The sequence below is a fragment of the Haliotis asinina genome, chromosome 14 (assembly GCF_037392515.1).
Source record: "Haliotis asinina isolate JCU_RB_2024 chromosome 14, JCU_Hal_asi_v2, whole genome shotgun sequence".
Classification (NCBI taxonomy): domain Eukaryota; kingdom Metazoa; phylum Mollusca; class Gastropoda; order Lepetellida; family Haliotidae; genus Haliotis; species Haliotis asinina.
The window spans coordinates 18,837,233-18,858,305 of record NC_090293.1 but is presented as its reverse complement, the minus strand read 5'-3'; the positions used below and the strand labels follow the sequence as shown (position 1 = coordinate 18,858,305).

The 21,073-nt window shown below is 38.3% G+C and overlaps 1 protein-coding gene across 2 annotated transcripts; it reads right to left on the bottom strand.

Moving 5' to 3' along the window:
- Positions 1–6,602: 6,602 nt before the first annotated feature.
- Positions 6,603–19,763, bottom strand: LOC137261770 (galectin-3-like). Of its 2 annotated transcripts, none has more exons than XM_067799552.1 (3): positions 19,672–19,763; positions 13,812–14,317; positions 6,603–7,181 (listed from the first exon to the last, which is right to left on the bottom strand). In XM_067799552.1, the coding sequence occupies exons 1-3, from the start codon at positions 19,679–19,681 to the stop codon at positions 7,047–7,049; spliced, it is 651 nt and encodes a 216-aa protein (XP_067655653.1). In that variant the 5' UTR covers positions 19,682–19,763; the 3' UTR covers positions 6,603–7,046. The 2 variants fall into 2 exon arrangements, with proteins under 2 accessions (XP_067655653.1, XP_067655654.1); XM_067799553.1 differs by lacking the exon at positions 6,603–7,181 and adding an exon at positions 11,228–11,464.
- Between the last annotated feature and the right edge of the window lie 1,310 nt (positions 19,764–21,073).

Sequence of the window (21,073 nt, the reverse complement as noted above, 5' to 3'; positions counted from 1 at the left end):
GGAGAAGTGTTTGCCAGGAAGAGACAGGCCTGTGGTTCAATCCCCATGGTCTTATATTCTAACAACATCATGGCTGGAACTCATTGTACTGATGTAGGGAATCAAACCTGAGTCTTCGGTGTGATGAGTGATCTATGAAGTGCAATCCACTTGATCAGGAAGTTTAGTGTCATTTCACCTCAGTTTACCTTCCTGCATGTGAAAATGAATGTTCTTGCATCCATTAATCTCTTCAAGGCAATTTTCCTGGGTAAGACTACACAAGATATTCCATTTGTGACATGCTGACATACAGCATTAGAACCTTTGTCTTTGGAAAGAGAAGACAAACATGTTTCAACAAAGTAACAACAGTTTATTAGCATGAATAAAATAAAAAATGACAGACGATGTTGTAAGATAGGTCAGAGGTCATTCCTCAGTCTCAGGACTCTGAGCAAAATGGACCAAATTCCATCACAATCTTTGCAGTACAATGAGCTGAATATGCACAAATCACTGCCATAACTTTGTTTTTAACAAATCTGTTGCAAAATACTTTTTGATCCTTTAAGCAACTGTTTGGTAGAAATTCAGAAATAATTAACCCGAAGAAGTCATATTTCCTTTTGACTACCATAACTTGAAGGCATATTTAATTATATCTCCTTTCCTAATGAAGCTCAAACATTTTGAACTACTCAATAAGACTGTTGAAATTTCAATTGAATTTCTTTCATTCTACATCATGTTGCAACATTTCATAAACATTGATGTGACAGTGTCGTAATGACAAAAAGGCAGACTCAGCAACTTTTCTGATGCCAAGTTTCCTCTCTAGTACATAACATCTACCTCAAGGCTGGACACTGACACTGGGATTATATCTCTAACATATGTTCATATAGAAATGACAGTCTTCAACCTCAACACACTCCAATCCCTGCTGAAATGCTTGATCACCAGTCCCTGCTGAAATGCTTGAAAACCTAAAAATCTAAAACCACAATCAGAAAACCATCTTCTACTTAATTGCATTATAACAACAGCGCCATTATAATATTTGTGAATGCACATCAATATATTTTGTTAAGGACTTTAACAGTACAAAGTCGAAGACATGACGTGACAACCATGCAGTACATCGTCTCTACAACACCAGCGACAACAACCCGTGTTTCAACTCTGCAGTGCTAATACAATATCGACTACAATAGAGCCAGTAACAGTAACAAGATGGCCCTTCATTACTATCACAATGGACAAGATACATCATATTGAGCATATCAGGGGTGGAAATAGCTTAAAAATTTGTAGTGTAATCCAGTACAGTGCCACGTGTAAAATCACCTGCCCTGATAATTCTTCCACTATACCAGTCAGTTTTCTTGTTGATTGTTTAAATAAACACCATAATTAATTTTGGAAAGGCAATTGGACACCGATACAACATGATATACAAATCGGCTTGTCCGAGAGACTAAAACACTGGACTGGGATAACGGGCAATGGGTTATTTCCACCCCTGTACGGAAGACTCAGTCATCTACAAGGCCTTCATAATATCCTCCGAAAATTTACATTTTCACAGTCATTTCAAGATTTACTTCTAACATGACATATTCCAGATGTGTAGGTTTTAATTCATCTACACAGATTCCAATATGAGATCCAATATGAGATTCAGTGCTTGCATATTTCAGTTGAAGTTGGCATTCACAAGTGCCATATTCATTATAGCAACCTTCAAATATGAAAAACTTAATACTGACTTTGCAAATATCAGTGTTGGTTTATGATCAATATTTCATATATCTGGATTCCTCCATCACCTGTGAATATGTCAGAATGAAGATGATATGATAAAAAGCCATGATACTTAGCCAGTAGGTCAGTGAGTGAGTTCAGACTACGCAATATTCCAGCTATATGGCAGCAGTCTGTAAATAATCACGTCTGGACCAGACAATCCAGGGGTCAACAGCATGAGCATCAATCTGCATAAATGGGAACCGATGACGTGTCAGCGAGTCTGACCATTCGATCCTGTTAGTCACCACTTGAGATAAGCATCGGTTACTGGAAATCACAAAAACTGAAACACTACAACTCGTATTACACAGATAAAGAAAAACAGTGTCCTTAAAACAGTGAAGCACCCATGTTGTATACATCAGAGTGAGTGAGTGAGTTTTTTTTAATTTCTATTTCGCTTTTAGCAATATTCCAGCAAAATTCCATCTTGGTGGGGAACACAAATGTGCTTCACACTTTGTACCAGTGTGGGGAATGAACCCTGGTCTTTGGTGTGATAAGCGAACATTTTAGCCTCAAGGCTACCTGTCGATGTACACATAGGAGATGAATGAAGTGGTTTGTATGAGGTTATGAAGTATTGATGACATAAGCACAGGTGATGAAGGAAAGCAGAGAGAAGGACTCCATGGAAGTACTGACAATGACTTTCCTACATGGTTCTTCAACCATACAATTCCAGGCATAAGCATGGCAAGCCTACAAAAAGAAGCAGTGATATCCAGTGAAAGGGCTACAGTTCAACAAGAACAGTACCTTGTTAACAGAACAATTTGATGTTAGGATGTGATTTTAATCATCATGAAAGCACCAAACAAACGTCCATCATTCATCATAGAAATCTCTGCAGTGTTGCATTGTTAGAGCTGAGTGCAATGTACAGTTCAAACTCATATATCATAAGGATTTGTTTATTCATCACTAGCAAATAGATAACAATAACAGCATATTATGTTTAATCTGTAAAACATACTCAGATTATTTATATAACGCTGACTTCCACCACACAAAGGCAATGCTCAAAGTGATGACAAGTCAATATATATCATAATGATTTGTTTAGTCATCACTTACAGACAGCGATGACGACTGGTGTTAACAAAAACATTCAGCATATCCTGCCCTAAAAGTCGCCCATGTTACAAATACATGCAGAGGCAAGACAATTATTCAAATATGTACAAGTCAAAACAGGGAATTACAAAAAAGGGACTAAACAGTGATATAATGGTTCACGAGCTCACAAACAATTAGACTGTACATTTCATTTTACAACACACGAGTAATAAGTACATACTCTCTGGGGTATCAGATCTAATCCTAAAAATAATCTATACATGATCTCCTGGATGGTTGCACAATACGGAGCCTAATGGTTGAGTAAAGTAAATTGTAAAAAAGGCAAGAACTGTGAAAAAAGAAACACAGCCATCAATAAAATGCAATATCTTCATCAAAGCATGATTCAGAAAAAAAGATAAAAACACTACTATTACCTTAATATACACGAAAAAATACTGCACAATCTTATGACAACTAGAAACACCATGATCATCAAAATAGTGCATACTACTCAAAAGAATTAAGAGTCCCCAATTCTTTCAGACTGCTTTAGTTAACCAGTCATAACGGTCATAGTTATGTGAAAGAATCAGGTTGTGCTTCTTTTGAATAGTATAAAATACTGCAATAAGTCAATACAGCTCCAACTTCATGTCTAGTTGGGATGGAAGTAGGAAGTCACCATTTTCCCAGTGAACCAACTGTCATCAACAACAGCCATTGTAATGTCACATTCATTTGCTAAACTACGGTGCAAGGACACTGCCATGGAAAGAAGCGATTTTTTTTCCCTTCAATTGAAACTGTGAAAGCCAACTTCACTATAGCAGCAAAATTATCGGGTCAGGGACACTATGGTAATAGCACAAAGCAAAGCTCAATTAAAAATTAAGGAAAGCCTTCCATACTTCATTTGAAGACTTGTATCTATTGATATTGTACAAGTGAAGTCAGAACATGCCACCGTCAACCCTTTAGAATCCAGTAGCCCCTAGTACTTCCTCCCACATACAATGTTGCCTGAGCACTTCCCCTGCCCTCATTTCATCTCCCAGCACACATGACTACATGACCATCATCGGCAAGCATAACAGTGAGTGAGTGAGTGAGTAAGTGAGTGACTTTAGTTTCACGTTGCTTTTAGTAATATTCCCAGATTACGACAGCAGGGCACACCAGATATGGGCTTCACATGTTGTACCCATGTCGGGAATCAAACCTGGGTCTACGGCAAGAAGAGCAGCCACTTTAACCACTAGGCTACCCCCACCGCTCCACAAGTCCAAGAACTACAAGGATCAGTACAATATGAGCATTAATCAGACATGGCTGACCTTTGGTAAATGACAATATTCACTATAACTCCCTGATAACACTACAAGTCACTATTGTACTTGTGTCATCCTGTTTATATGAATGAATAAACTCTCTATCAATGTCAGTGGATGCACAACCATATACTTTTACATGTGCAGCAAAATACTATTTTCCTGAGCTCCAAAAATGAATCGTAACTGGAAACTTGTTGGACCTAGACTGGCTGCCTGAATAAGGTTGGGTGCCCAGGCAATGAGGGCACTACACTGACTTGTAAACTACAACAAGTGGCTAAAATGTTAAGGAAAATCGACTAGGTTGTTTATGCCATTAAAGAAAATAACAAGTTGACTAGCATCATTCTCAACTACTCCTAAACTGATATCTAGTTGTACCACAATATAATACTGCATAACATGCATCCAGTTGGGATTGTCGCCATGGAAACCACACAAGCTTCCTCCAAGTCCCACACCAACACTCGATTACATCCTGACAATACATTTGGAAATGTATCACAGCCTCTTGAAATATATGCTTAAGAAAAGTCATCAACAGTTCTTCCCTAATTATTAGAAAAATAACAAAAAACAAGCTGGCACTTGCCTTTGTTGACAGAATTGATACAACAATGTGACCTTGCATTCTTTCGATCACTGTTGAAGTAACAGACCAGCATCATGACAGAAACCCCTTTTGATGCAATCTTCTCATAGGGTTAGGTACAAATGCCATCTTGATCTTCTAGTGAAGCATCTGAGAGCACAGACTGTTCAGATCACCTGGGAGCTTCGTATCAGCACTCCAGACACTTGCCACAGAGTCTTGGCTGGTGCAACAACATAGTATGGAGTGTAGCCAACATACTGTACCTCTGATCCTCCTGTAGCTATGTCTCTCACTATCAAATTCTACAATTCTATTGGGGTAACTATACATTGTTGTATCTCTCTGTACAAGGCCCTTGACACTGAATTAAACCACTGTTTTATCCTGACACTTACTGTCCAATATTATATTGGTGTAAAAAGCATGTCAAAACCAACAGAAACTGCTCCTAAACAGGCTTCATCAGACTTTCTTGTATATCTCAGTCAGCTACAAACAGCCAACATTCATAATGGCGTCTTGCCTGTATACATTTGCACTACAATGGGCAACCTCTTGGTTTCAGTTTCAGAAACAAATGAAAGAAATGAAATTTGAATAACACATTATAGAAGACATGAAGATTACAATACAATGCTGAACATTTTAATGCATACTCAAACTGAAAATATGACAGTTTCACAAAATTTTGGCCGTTATGTCCCAATCTGTTCTGTTAATCTTGTGCTATATATATAGTACTGCTGTTATATTCTCATGTACCTATTCATTTAACCCTGAATGTACGATCACCTGTAAATCGACTTTTGTGAATTGTGAATTGTGTCTGTACCTGTCGGTTATGTAAAGTATGACTTGGATGTATGAAGAGTCAAAAATAAAAATATTGAAAATTAAGAAAAAAATACATTCATGGCTATGATTCACTTGTAAACAGAAATATCATCAACTTAAGAAACTGAAGAACTGACAGACACTGATGTTTCGAAGTTGTGTTGGGACATATTGGTGATTGGTATCTGGCTCTACTGCCCTGTCCAATGAAATACATCACTCCCATAGTGTCTGTAGTGTGAGTAATTCATGCTGGACCCTGACTAGTAAAAATTCACCAGGAGCACTAAATCATATGCTTGCAGTGGCCATAGAAATAGTATTGACAGTAAAGTAAATCTGCAAGCATTATTAGGGACCAGAGAAGTACAGACAAGACCACTAATTATTGCCCACTCACTGGTCCTGTGGTGTAGTGAGAAATTTTGAAAGATTTCTTCACCTGTATCTATCATCTGCAATCCCATCATATCATCTGTTAGAATACAGGCCACTGGCTGAATAAGGCTGGTCACTTTGTGACAAAACACTGTGAACACTAATGATAACAACAGGTACAACAAAAACACAACAGGTACCAAACAATATTATTGTCATCAGCAAGTATGTGTATCGTTAATCCATTCTGCTAGACATGACATGACTACAGAGTAAAATGCCATATATGTATCCCCAAATTGTACAACATGGCAGAACTTCAGATATATAACACAGACATTTATTTACACAATGTACAAAAACAACGGCCTGCACTGGTGAGAGGACCTATACCAACTAAAGGGAGATTATTCTTCATGGCCAAGTACCACTTGTCTACCTTGTCCTAGATATTATAATACGTCACATTAAATTAATGTTTGCCCTCTGTACTAAGGGCAAACATTAATTGGCCGATTTTTTATATAGTAAAACAAGCACTAACAGTTCTCTATAATAAACAGCAGCTGTGAAATTCAGTTCCCATCTTGTACACTATGAGAAGAAGAGATGTAACGAATCCTTTTCACTGAGCCTGTTCTCAAAGTTCATACACAAAGAAAATAATCACTGCACAGTCAGATAAGTGGTTCTATATGATATTGTTTGTACCTGTAATTTGTGAGGCAATTACACATACTTAACACACAAGTAGTTCATGGCCCGTAAGTTTCTTAAATAACAGTTGTACAGAAAGATATAAATAATGTCTGCAGAAGATACCTGACCAAAGCATGATCCAAACCCAAAAGGTTCATACAATTCTTGCATCAAGTAATATCAGTGGAAATATTAGTTTAGCTTCCAAATTCATATGAAGTAAAGGGGTCATTGTCATAACCTTATACTAAACATACTGATTCAGATACTTGAGAACACCTGAAGGCTCTTTGATTATGAAACACAATTGCTTCACTTGTTCATGTTGATACTGCCCAAATCACGATTATTGTTCATGAGGCCAATAACTGACAAAATTTATAAAACAAAATGATAAAACATAGAAGTCCACAAGCTGAACATCCATAAATTATACGAACACATGTCCTGTTCCGCAAGAATCCATTTTCAGTTCTTTTCCCATAAGCCTGCAGATAGAAAAAGAAATGGTCTAGACACTTCATTTTATAGAGCACAGTAACTTCAAAATTTACTGCCATCAGTATTTGATTTGTCTCTCAATATGCAGGGATGACAACAAGAAAATCTCATTTCAGCTGAAATGTTAGGGTGGTTTTATCAACTGGGGGGCTTAAGGGGGTACAGACTCGATAAATTTGAAATAAAATCAGCAGAAAACTGTCATCAATGATATTGTGGGGCCATGGGGGCATCCGTTGGAAATGTCACAAACATACGACTTGTTTGGATGTTGGTTTGACCCTCACAAATTTCTTGGGACTGTCAGTTGCACAATTCCATGATAAATGTTTTAGTCCTTTGTCACGTGAAGGAGAGCACAATATACAAACTGAACAAAAGTAATATGAGTACAGAAGCTCATCTGCTTTAAAAACATAAGATAGCACATAAACGGTAAACAGAGAATCTCAACCAAGTGTCTACTGATATCAAATATATCAACACAAGGTGATAAAGTAAGAAATATATGAGGCTTACCAAGTTGGTTACCTTTACTAACGAGTGTTGATATAATTGACATCAGTAGACACGAGGGTGAGATTCTATTTTTCATCCCAAATAATTCTTCATTAGTTTTCAATGAAAAATGTACATCTCTGGATACAGCACGATTCTGCAATTAGTAACAATAATTGCGAGAGAGGATGTGTCTATAAACTGATTACTTTCAACACATGATTTTATGATGCTTTGATGTATTTGATATCAGAAGGAATGACGGTAAGATTCTCTTTTCATTCAACAATGAAGAAAAAAGATACAAAAAGAACGAATGATTACAAAAAGCCATTTAGAAAGTGGTAAAATGTAACAAATGTCAAATTTGGGATAACTCTTTCTTAGCAAAGTGCAAATTCTTGTACCTCTTTGGTTGAGTTCCATCCGGGATTCAAACCCGCACCTTAGCGTCACCAGCACAGAAATACGACATATGTTACATCTGACCGCTTTCTAAATGGCATTGCGTAATCATAGCTTTCGGCTGACTTCCATTTCTGTTGAATTCATGGTGGCTGAGCGGGCCAGGTGGCTGACCTTGTGTGTTGGCGATAAGGTGCATATTGCAAGCAAAACCAATGCTACTGAGATCGCAATAACAAAAGTGTTTCCAACAATGCAATCGTCAGTCATACCCTCCATATTCAATATTTGTCCAAACAAAGGTGACAGTGACTCATCTGTCCTTTGTCTTTTGTCAGAAATTGGCACATATTTGCAAAATTTAGGAAGAAAACAAACAAAGATGTCAGGACTCATGGCAGTAATTAATGGGGTACTGAGCTCAGCTACCTGGTTGTACATTCCATCAATGTACTACAATCTTAGTCTTAACTCCATTGTCATAACACAGGGGTAGTAACAAAAATAACTTGCATCTGATGGGGTCTCAGCAGTATGTATGTTTGCCCTGGTTTATCAAGACACTGTTATGGTTTCACATTTTACAATGTCTGGACATAAACTGAAGAGGGGACATAGATTTTGGGAGCAGAGTCTACCTTAAACAAGAGTCAACAGAAGATGACATATCCCTCTGGCCCCCACAAAAGTAAAAACAAAATATCATTTGACAGTTACTAGATCTATTTTTGGACTAAGCTCAAATCGTTTTCATGGAAATCATGAAAAATATATATGTCAAATATCAGTAAACAGCAAAAGACACCACTTCAAGATCTGCCTCATATATCTGCCAAGTTTTGTTGAAAAATATCAAATGGTTTTTGAGTTGGGCTCAGGAAATGGAGCCCATTCCTCCCTTTTGAGACAAAGTCCGAATTGTTTCCATGGAAACCGGGAAAAAAAACCTAAAACACTTGCAAATAGCAAATAGACAAAAATACTTGCAAATAGCAAAAGGCACCACTCTAGGGTCTGCCTCACATATCTGCCAGGTTTTGCAGAAAGATATTAAGAGGTTTTTGAGTTCTGCTCCAGAAACAAAGCCCATCCCTCCATTTTGAGACAAAGTCCGAATTGTCTCCATGGAAACCAGGAGAAATAAAAATGCAAAAACTTTGGAAATAGCAAAAGACACCACTTTGTGGTCTGCCTTAAATATCTGCCAAGTTTTGATGAAAGATTTATGAGTTGTGCTCCCAAAATGAAGCCCATCCCTCCATTTTGAAACAAAGTCCAAAACATTTCCATGGAAACCGAGAAAATGATAAATCACAAAAATGTGTAAATACCAAAAGGCACCACTTTGAGGTCTGCCTCACATATATGTCAAATTTTGCTGAAAAATAATGAAGATTTCGAGTTGTGCTCCAGAAATGAAACACACCTCTCCATTTTGAGACCAAGTCTGATACGTTTCCATGGAAACCCACAAATTGATAAATCAACAAAAACTGTAAATAGAAAAATTTTTGAACGGTATTTGAGCTATGCTCCGGAAACGAAGCCCACCTCTCCCATTAGACGAAAACCAAATTGAAATGCAAAACAAAACAAAAATGAAAATGCCATAAATCTGTATATAGCAAAAGGTACAAACATAGGTTCAGTTTATTATATCTACTACTTTTGGTGTAAAAATATTGAATGGTTTCTTAGTTATGCTCCTAAAACCAAATGATTACAGACAGATGAACATGCAGACGAAGGGTTGATAATGACCAGTAAATAAACAAGCTGACTATTCATACAGCTTGTTTTTCCTTCAGCTATACAACTTCTACGATGCCTCTCAAAGAAGCCTGAAGTATTTATGGGAACAGCACTTGGGCCAACACTCTAAAGTATAGTTGGGAACAGCACTTGGACCAACACTCTAAAGTATAGTTGGGAACAGCTCTTAGACCAACACTCTAAAGTACAGTTGGGAACAGTTCTTGCACCAACAGTCTAAAAGTATAGTTGAGAATAGCTCTTGGACCAACACTAATGTATAATTGAGAATAGCCCTTGGACTAACAGCATGAAGTATAGCTGGGAACAGCTCTTGTACCAACACTCTAAAGTATAGCTGGGAACAGCTCTTGGACCAACACTCTAAAGTATAGTTGGGAACAGCTCTTGTACCAACACTCTAAAGTATAGCTGGGAACAGTGCTTTGGTCAAGATGTTAGTCATGACTATTTCACACAGATGTTAATCATGATTGTATGGTACTGTATGACTTTACAGCAAGATTTTTACAAGGTAGATGAAGGAATGACAGTTTTATCAATAAATATTATTATACAAGAACAGGATATTAACATGACTTTATTATAACAACATATAATAACATCAGGGCCAGTGATCACATGATGACAAAGTCAATTAAACCACTTTCACTTAAGTGGGATGGTTGACTTCCTCTATGAGAATAGCATAAAAATCTATACTGATATGTCACTATTAAAGTATAATGAAAAAGTTACTATGAATATCTTTTGTCTACTTTCTAATATTTTCAAATTACAACTTGAACAGCTTGTCCTGAAATGGCAGTCAGTGATTTGAAGATGGGGCAGTTTAAGTTTATTGGCCAAGTTCACGACAGTAACTTCATAATGGCCATCCAATGAAAACTGTTACACGTAAGTGACATCATATTTGTGACCACTGAATGACATCAAATGCAAGAAAAATTATAAACCTTTCCCAACAACATGCTAGTTTTGAATTACGTAAAGTATTCTTCTTGTTGCACTCATACATTCAATTATTCATAGGGCACAACTTTATTCACAGGGCACAACTTTCTTCACAGGGCACAACTAAACAGCTAAATATTGAGCCCTGTGACAGTAAAATAACATTCATTTATTTCCTTCTGCAACAAATTATGAAATAACATATACATTCCCCTCAAAACCATGTGTTTCTTATTTCAGCTTGTACCAAAACTATATTTATAAAATATTAAAATTATATGTATTTATTTATTGATAAATATTTCTTAGAAATTCAACCAGCTGCACTATGTAATCCCAGTTTACAAATGTAGATAACGACTAGAAGCACAACAAACTCACATTAAATACAAAGACAGCGATAAAAGCTATGGTCCAACTCAAGGGTGAAACAGTTTATGGTCAGAGGCATAAACTACAGTTAACAGAAACCAGAAATACACATATTTTTAGTTGGCCTTGCCAGCAGTACAGACTAGAGGAAGATTCCGAAGAAGGTGGTGGTGAGAACTATAAACAGAATGATGAGGCAGATGACAATGAGGGCGATCTTTCGATGCCTCCGTGCTTCAGGGTGGTTCACAGTTCTATGGTCATATGCCTGTGGAAGCAAAGAACACTGTAAGTAGTACATCATTGACTAACTATGGTAATGTTGGTCCTGCAACTGCTGATTAATTCTTATCACCTGCCTTTCAAGAATCTAAATTCTCATGAATGTTTTCCAACCCATGACCTTGAACAATCTGAAAATCCAAATTCTGTTAACAAGTGATTTTACAAATTTAAAAACAAAATCAAAGAGGTCACTCAACGTGCAGGAGAAAACCTGCATCACTCTATGGACAAAATTACGGGATAAACTCATTGGGTTCACAGAGACAGAAGGTAAGGGACAGTAAGCATGGGTCTAACACATTGTGTACATGCAGGTATAGAACGAGAACAGGGTCCCATTTCACAAAGCCCTTGTAAACCTAAGTTCTTGCAACTTTTTTCATTTGTACCTACTATAACCAGGACATTTAGAGTTGAAAATTGTAAAATACATTTGACAAATATTTAAGGAAAATTTAAAGTCAAGTTAGGAAAGGTCAATGTACTGGGAAAGTGCATTGACCAAGTAATTTTATGGATTCACTTTTCTCGGGGGAATGGCAATTCCTCTGAAGTGACATAAACTAGGACCTTGTGATTCTACATGATTAGGCGAAAGGACATTCAGATACTAATAGTCACCCCGACACCCTCAGGTAACTCTACCATAATGTAACATAGGACGTAAAACACTATGAGTAAAGTTTCTAGATCTTTGGCTTGCGAGAGCTTTGTGAAACGGGATGGAGGTTGGACAACAAAAACATGTTAAGTATGACAAGTTCCCCTTCACTATGCACATATATGCACCAACTGGGATGATATAGGAGCTACTGTACACTGATAACTCATAACAGTGTCTTGTAACCTGGTCACATGACTTTTGTTTCCTTCACGGGGAATTTGTAGAGATTACCTACACCGATGTAGGCACATCATTTACTGTTAGGGACTATACTGTAGGTGTCATATAGCTGGCAAGCAAACCGTTATACTGATGACTGTCTGTAGTAATATTATCAGAAAAATGGCAATACCTCGCTACGAAATTCTAAGAGACATTTTCGAGTCATTGTGAAGATGGCATAAAATGTTGGTGTCTAGGGTTCTGACCAAATAGCAATAACATTTTGTCTACATATTTATCATGACTCTTATGATGATTATTGATTCCTCAGACAAGTAAAGAAATCTGACTGTGAAACACCGAGTGACATTTTGGTAGTTGTTCCCAACGGTTTTCTTATGTCATTCACTGAAAAACATTTCTTTTTAAACAAACAGAAAAATAAGATCTCTTGTAATAGATCATTTCTAAAGGATGGTTTCTGTTATGAAAATACAGATTCTACAAAAGTGTAAATGATGAAACTAAACAATTACTAAACCCATGTGAGTAACCCTAGCATAAATTCTAATCTCTCACTCCTTTGTCTTCATAATCATTTGATAAGCACTTAACAGAGCCAATGGATGACAAACGAGACTCAATTTTCTGATCAAATGAGTGAGTCTGATCAAAAGAGTCATCAGAAGATGACATATCCCCCCGGCCCCCACATATTTGAAAGGACAAATCATCTGACAGTTACTTACTGTCTTTTTGGTAACGAAGCCCATCAGTCCATTTTGATAACTGTTTCCATGGAAACCAGGAAAAATAAATATGCCGAAACTTTATAAACAGTAAAAGGTATGACTTTGTATTCTGCCTTTGTATTCTGCCAAGTTTTGCAGAAAAATATTGAGCAGTTTTTGAGTTCTGCTCCGGAAACAAAGTCCATCCCTCCATTTTGTAACTAAGTCTGAAACGTTTCCATGGAATCCAAGAAAATAATAAATCACAAAAACCTGTAAATAGCAAAAGGCACCACTTTAGGGTCTGATTGATATATCTACCAGGTTTTTCAGAAAAATATTGAACTGTTTTTGAGTTCTGCTCCAGAAACGAAGCCTTACCCCCTCCTTAGACTAACACCAAAATGTTCCATGGAAAAACACAAAAAAATAAAAATGCCAAAACTCTGACGGTCGGACAAGGCATCGACTAAATCCCACCCCCGGATTACATGAAGGGGGGATAAAAAGCGAAAGTGAGTTGTGATTAGTACACTCAAGTTCCCACCGAAGACACCTGACTGGATAAAAAGCCAGCAAAGGGAAGTAATAAAATTATCGGGCTGAACCGTAGATGCATCCAGTGTATAGTGGAGATATGTTGGAGTGTATATCCTGAAGATATCTAGGATGAATATTGATGGGATCAAGGGCAATGGCATGCTGTTAATATTTCAGTTTCAAAATTACAATTTCAAGCTTTCAATAATTTCCCAACTTACATATTTACTTACCAGAGGGGTAGTGTTATATCCAGCAGGCATCACTGTCTGTACAGTGCCCTGTGAGGGGTTGTACACCACCCCGCTTGCTGTGGCGTTTGTGGGGTGGGCATATGGACCTGAGGGCTGGTATCCTGCTACAACAGGGGCTGTGGGACCTGGTCCATAGGTCGTGGACATTGCGCTGTACCCTGCAGCTGGAGATCCATACTGTGCCTCAGGTGGAGCTGCAAAACCTCCGAACTGTGCACCGTAGGTTTGAGTCTTTGCAGCGTACTGCTTGGCCCTCCCTACATACTCAGGAGGGGGGGCACCTGGTCGTCTCGGGGGTATTCCTGTGATAGGAGGTGGTCCAGCTGGCTGGGAGGAGTATGCACCTGGCGGGGTGGCTGTATCGGTGTTGTAGGTGAAGATGGAGCCTGTCTGTGAAAGAGGTGGTCCCAAGTTTGACATCTGTCCTGAGGCATCATACTGAGGGTATGTCTGTGCCTCATCGTACGAAGGAGGGGGTCCTTGATCTGGGTACAAAATGTGTCATAATAGATACCAAACTTGAAGTGACTCATACTTGCATTTGTGTCCAGCAAAAAAGAAAAATAATTTAAAACATTTAATGATAAAATCACATAGAGGGAAACAAGTTTAGATTATATGCGAAACTTTGGTACAATGTGTGGACTCTATTTTGATCATTATTTTGGTGCTGATACAGGAATGTAAAGTTGAGTTTATAGTTTGGAAATTTTCTTAAACTAGTGCATTTCACCATGACTTTTGTGCAGTGGTGTAACTTAGAGGTTAAGGCATTTCCTTACCGCACCAAAGACTCAGGTTTGATTCTCCAGATGGGTACGATATCTCATTGGCAATCCAATTAATCGTTTTTATCAAAGACTGATTGGTAGAAAATAGCAATCAAGGAATTGATCATAACATCTGTGATCAATCATTACTGGTTAATATGTATTTACATATCTATATGATGTAAGTCAGTGTGTATTTACACTGTTTACACGGCTATCTGAGCATGTTTCCTGTTTGGACGGATCACTAGTGAACAAAAACTGATCTCAGCTGAAGCCTCATTCTCTTCCTACAGAGGTTACTTGTCATATCTTCCTATGAACCTCTGTTCTAATAAGGCCATATTTGCTGGTTCTCATAAAATCTCCTAGCGGCAAATAATCGAAACTCGAAGTATATCTCTTCTTTCTATCCAATTAGAACGTGTGATACATCGACTTACATCCAGCTTGACTAACCAAAGCAAGTTAGCAACTTGTGTTGATGTGCTGAAGTTTAATAGCTAACATGTTTGTTGTCAACGAGGGCGATGGAGACGCCATTGAATCGCCATTTCATGGATGTGGTCTGTCTGGAAGAAGCATTTGCTCCTCATGCTGGGGAAGAGGTTCTAGTTTTCCATACGAAAATTACCCATGCCTTACAAATGATTACTTTTGAAAGAACGTCGCTGATTGCACAACAAAATCAGATGGCAACCACTCACGAATCTTGAACACTCACATCATGAAAGAGCCGTATTAGAACAGAGGTTGGTACGAAGATATGACGGGAGTAACCTCTGTGTGAAGACAATGAGGACAAGTTGATTTTCCTTAAAAAAGACCCACAAAGACAAGTTCCTAAAAACAAGTTGAAACTGTTGGTAGTCACCTCTTCTGTGACCTGTGAAGGTCCAGGGGTAGAATAGGCCTTCAGCAACCTATCCTTGCCATAAAAGGCGACTATGCCTGTCGTAAGAGGCCACTAACGGGATCAGGTGGTCAGACTCGCTGACTTGGTTGACACATGTCATCGGTTCCCACTTGCGCAGATCGATGCTCATGTTGTTGGTCACTTCATTGTCTGGTCCAGACTCAAATATTTACAGACCGCAGCCATATAGCTGGAAAACATATGAGTGCGGAGTAAAACTAAACTCACTCACTCACTCACCTCATCTGTTAAACAGTATGAGTATACTACAACTAATGCTACTAGATAAAAACTGTTAAATGTTGTGTGAAAAAAGTAGAAAGCAATAACTGCCTTTATGTGATTACACGATCGCGGTGGCTGAGCGGGCTAGGCGGCTGACTTTGTGTGCTGGCGATTAGGTCCCTGACTCTGAGGGTGCGGGTTCGAATCCCGGATGGGACTCAACCGAAAAAAGTACTAGAATTTGTACTTTACTAAGAAAGTGAAATCCCAAATATGACATATGTTGCCTTTATGTGGCTCTTATGAAGGTTTAATGAAAAATGCAAAATGCTGCTGGTTGACTGTGGTTGTGTTGAAAAGTTTAATGAAAACAGCAACAGTTCCTGCTTAATGTGTTAAAATGCTAACATACATTTAATGATGCATTTGTGGTTGTTTGCTAAACACAACATAACAAAACAACTTTAAAACAAGTGTTGTCTTAATGTGTATTCATATCTCATTTACAAACATGTTTGTCTGAAAGTTAAACACAAACTTTATGATCGATCAAAGTGATTGATCATTTTGATAATCCAATAATCAATTATAAAAATTCAATCAATTCCCAACACTATTGGTGTCTATATCTCCAATATTTAATAATAATAATAAATGTTGAGAATCCATTTATCATGCGTATTGCTCCATGCACAATGCATGCTCAAAGCGCCCAAACAACCTGATTATTATTACCCCAATTAATCCAAGCTGCCTTTTAGGCGCTAGAAGGTTAATGGTTACATGACTTATTCCACCGGGTACCCATTTTCTGCAGGGTGAGAGGAGGCAATTTTGAACAAACTCACTTGCTTAAGGTGAGACCATATGTGTTATGTGCTTCATTGTGGGGCAGGACTGAAGTCCAAGAAACTCTCAGGAGTCAAGCCATCGGCCACCCATCCGAGTTCTGTGGTGCTTAACTTCAACTTATTTAACTTTAACTCACTTCAACTTGAGGTTTGTGCACAGGACCACACGCCATAAGAAGCAGCACAAAACTACTTTGTTCACTCGCTCTACTAGACACAGACGTGGCAACACACATTCAAATTTGCAAGAGATACACTTACATCCTTGTTTACAAGTACATATATATATCATACAGAAAATATGTGTACAGTATACTAATATCCATTCAGTAACACAGGAATTGTGAAATGTTTCAAATATCTGTATCTTACACAATGTAATCGAGCAATAGCTGTCTTAATATATAATTTATAAAGCTGTCTGCAAACTGTATGGGCTGCCGACCTACATCTGTACCGCACAAGGACAGAGCCTATAAAATATGAATAGGAACTCATGAAGATGATTGATTTATTGACAATGAAAGATGGGATGGCTTAAAAATTCAGTTGCCATGGAAGAATTAGTAACGATTATCAGTATTGAACACAGTTTCAATGACAAAATCTCTTACTGGTCACATGCAACGTAAAATACAACTTTGCAGATTCTGATACCTTTCGGTATGCACTTACTGAAACAAATCATCAAAATGCCAATTCAACCTATAGAGGTGAAAAAAAAGCCAGCTAAATCGGAGTTCAAACGAATCACTAATTTTGCCCCACCACTGGGGGAAAAAGTGGTCTCAGCTATGCTGTGCTCACAATGCATGCACAGTGAATAGGTTTGCAGAGCTTGACACAGTATGCCTGCCCAGAGTATGAGGTCGTGAGCAGTAGTCTAATCTTTGGTTGTGTACACAAACAAGTAAATTATCTACTCGCTCCATAAAAAAGAAACATGTCGATTTCGATAAGTAGACTCTGTCACAGTGAAAACGTCATGCCTGGTTAATTGACATTTATGTATGTGTCTGCCTGATTGTCTGCTAATGACAATATGCAATGCACAACTTCACTCAGTGACCACATGCAATTTGAAATTAATACCTATCAGGTTTATAAGCTATCAACAAAGAGAAGGTTAAGTGTATTGGTAAATGAATCAGTGGCCAGTGAAAAAGCTTCATCACACTTGAGTGCATAACCCCCAGCTCTGACTGGGTTCAGTATCATGACTGCTTCGTTTTGAGGGAAGCAAACCCTTGTACAAAATATTGCCCTTTTGATTGGTGATTATGTACACTTATAGTCTTGTTTATTTGTATTTTCTTAATCCCCAATGCATTTTACGTATGAATAAGTGATAACTGAGTTTTAATTATGTTTGATTTTTTGCAATGTGACCCTTAAAACTATTGTGAAGAAATAGTGTTGTATTTGATAGATTTCATACGCACTTACACAGAGAGCATGGTAATTAACACATGCACATGCTGAAGTGGATCCATGAAGGTCCAGGGATAGAATAGGCCTTCAGCAACCCATGCTTGCCATAAAAGGCGACTCAGCTTGTCGTAAGAGGCCACTAACGGGATCGGGTGGTCAGGCTTGCTGACTTGGTTGACACATGTCATCGGTTCCCATTTGCGCAGATGCTCAGTTGTTGGTCACTGAATTGTCTGGTCCAGACTCGATTATTTACAGACCGCAGCCATATAGCTGGAATAAACTCACTCACTCACATGCTGAAGTGTAGATTTTCAATTTCTGCTGCAAAAGCCTCCTTTTCATCACCTAGAAACATTTACTAAAGCTTATACATGTTATATGCAATGACTTTTTATATTCATGACTGCAGACTGCCCTCTTCATTTCTTTTAGAGGACATGTTAATGATGACTTAGTAGATGAGAGCTAATGCATGAGTGTGAGTGAGTGAGTGAGTGAGTGAGTGAGTGAGTGAGTGAGTGAGTGCGTGAGTGAGTGCTTGCGTGCGTGCGTGCGTGCGTGAGTGAGTGAGTCACTTTAAGCAATAATCCTGCAATGCCATGGCAGGGGGATACCAGAATGGGATACGCATATTCGCTCACCCATGTGAGGAATCTCAACTTTTACATTTTGTAACCATGTAAACGATAGCAACAAGAGCTGAGCTCTCACATGCAGACTGTGCCAAAACATTTTGAATTTACTTGTCCTAGCATGATTTCTAGTTTTAGCTTATCACACAGGCTCAACCAATGCATTAATCTGTGGATATGCATTTTAGACATATTCTTTCTGTATTCACTGAACTACAAGTTGTCGCTACAAAGTAATAACAGAAACTGAAAAACCTGACCTAAATATATTATTCTTATGACAAACTGTGTCCTGCCTTTCTTCATTAGTTTGTGTGCATAGCATACCACTAATAAGCTCAGATTGCTGATTGTGCCTCCTCAACGCTGGTTATTCTCAGCTCTATCCTTAGTCCTTGGGCCCCCTTTCTTGTCAAGCACTTTAGATGTATCTGTACAGTTAGGTAGAATATTTACGTCTGACAGCCTTTGATTCATTATCCATAGGGTGGGGCAGCAGTTGCTAACCAAACAACCATGACAGTTCTTAGGTTTATTCAACCGTTTACCATGCCTATAATTACACTTGTGAGGTGAGTTAGGGAAGGCAACTCATTTAACGAATGTATCCAAAGCAACTGACAAACTATTAAAATGTTTACATTTTGAGTAGAAAATGGCGAATGCTAATGATTTTTGATTGCATAGTCGAGTGGCAGGGTGCTGAATAATTAGATTAACTCATTAGTTAAGCTTCGGCTTCTGGCTTGCACAACTTCAAGTGAGGCACTTGTTGATTCATGAGCGCCAAACAAAGGACACTAGTCCTAGTGATGAAATGCAACCATGAGAACATTCCCTATGATCTATAAATGGAGGGACTAATCTACACTTCCTAAAATTATATTCATAGTTATTGATTAGTGCGACTGGCAGAGTTGCAGTCTAAAATGCAGATGTCAGACATTAGCATGGTGTTGATTGACAGGAAGAAATAACGTTGGAATGTTAAAAAGGCATGGATATACTTACTGTCAGTCATATCTTTCAAAGACGAGATCTCATAACTTCAATTCTTTCAAAAGAAATGCCAGTTTCCAAACATCACCGAAAGAAATCATTCCCAGTCATTAATAAACCGGAAGTGAGACTACCGAGATTAGAGTGATGTCCCTTGTTAGAAGGGGCAGTAATAGATTTAGGTAGTCATGTTACCCGTCAACGTGTCACACTTGTAAAAAGAAAATTCCCCACAAAATTCATATCTTAGACAAAATTTCAATTATTTACCCAAATTGGTAATATTTCGTAATATTACCCATAAGATAAGAGTGTCTGTTATTGTAGCTAAATGTGTCTGTAGCATTGTGTCGTCACAAAAGCAGGTAATAGTGGATTATGACGTCAACCGGTGTTCATTACGTCACACCTTCATATAATCATAGAACTGGAGAAAGTCTTTCCCCAGTTCTATGATGTTTCTGAACCGTGGTGCTTGTTTCCGAAACTGGCACCTTATTCTCGAAACGTTCGTAGCCCCAAAACGTAGTCAATATGTTGAAGGGGCTTAAGAAGTCCGTAGGGTTATGAACGTTTCGAGAATAGCTAGGCAGGTGTCCAATACTGCCGCGAAAGGAAGTTACCTTGAATGGTTATGAGCTGTGGTGCTTGTTTCTGCAGTATCTATTAAATACTAAGTGTTCTGTGAAAGGACGTTACCTTGTAAAGCTATGAAGTGTGGTGCTCGTTTCTGAAGCGCTAATTATTCTTTATTTTAAAGAAAAAGACAAACAAAACAACCAACAACATCGTTCCATTTGGCGAAAATCTGGAAAAAAGACAGTACAACCTATTTGTCTACATGCATATCTAAGTGGACTTTATTCAGACATTAGATTTTGTTATTACTCTTTAAAGGGGGGTCTGGGGTAGCGCAGTTGTTAAAGCGTTCACTCGTCACGCTATAGGCCCTCTTTCGATTCCCCACGTCTATGAGTACAATATGTAAAGCTCTGGGCCCAGATATTCGAAGCTCTCTTAAATAGTGGTAAGGTAATGTTAACGCCTATCTTAGCGCTTAGCTATAGAGAGCTTCGAAAATCTAGGCCATGTTGTCCCCCGCCATGATATTGCTGGAACCAGGGAGACGTTATAGTTGTATATTACCCCTGCTTGAACATTGCTGAAACAGGTGTAAAACCCAACTGACTCACTCACGCACACACTATTTACGTCATTGTTCAGTCTACATTGTACTTGGATATGGAAATGTTGTTAATTGATATATTGTTCATGCTTGATGAAGGAGGACCCGCGAAGATCGGGGAGAGAACAGGTTGTCGGCAACCCTTGCTTGTCGGAAGAGGCGGGATCTGCCACGCTCGCTAACTTTGTTGACACGTCATCGTATCCCCGTTGCGTTGATCGATATGAG

What these genes read in the sequence shown, in the direction of transcription:
- LOC137261770 (XM_067799552.1), bottom strand. An exon ending in GATATAACACTACCCCTCTG is followed by an intron (nt 7,182 to 13,811) that starts GTAAGTAAATAT and finishes TTCTATCTGCAG; the next exon opens with GCTTATGGGAAAAGAACTGA.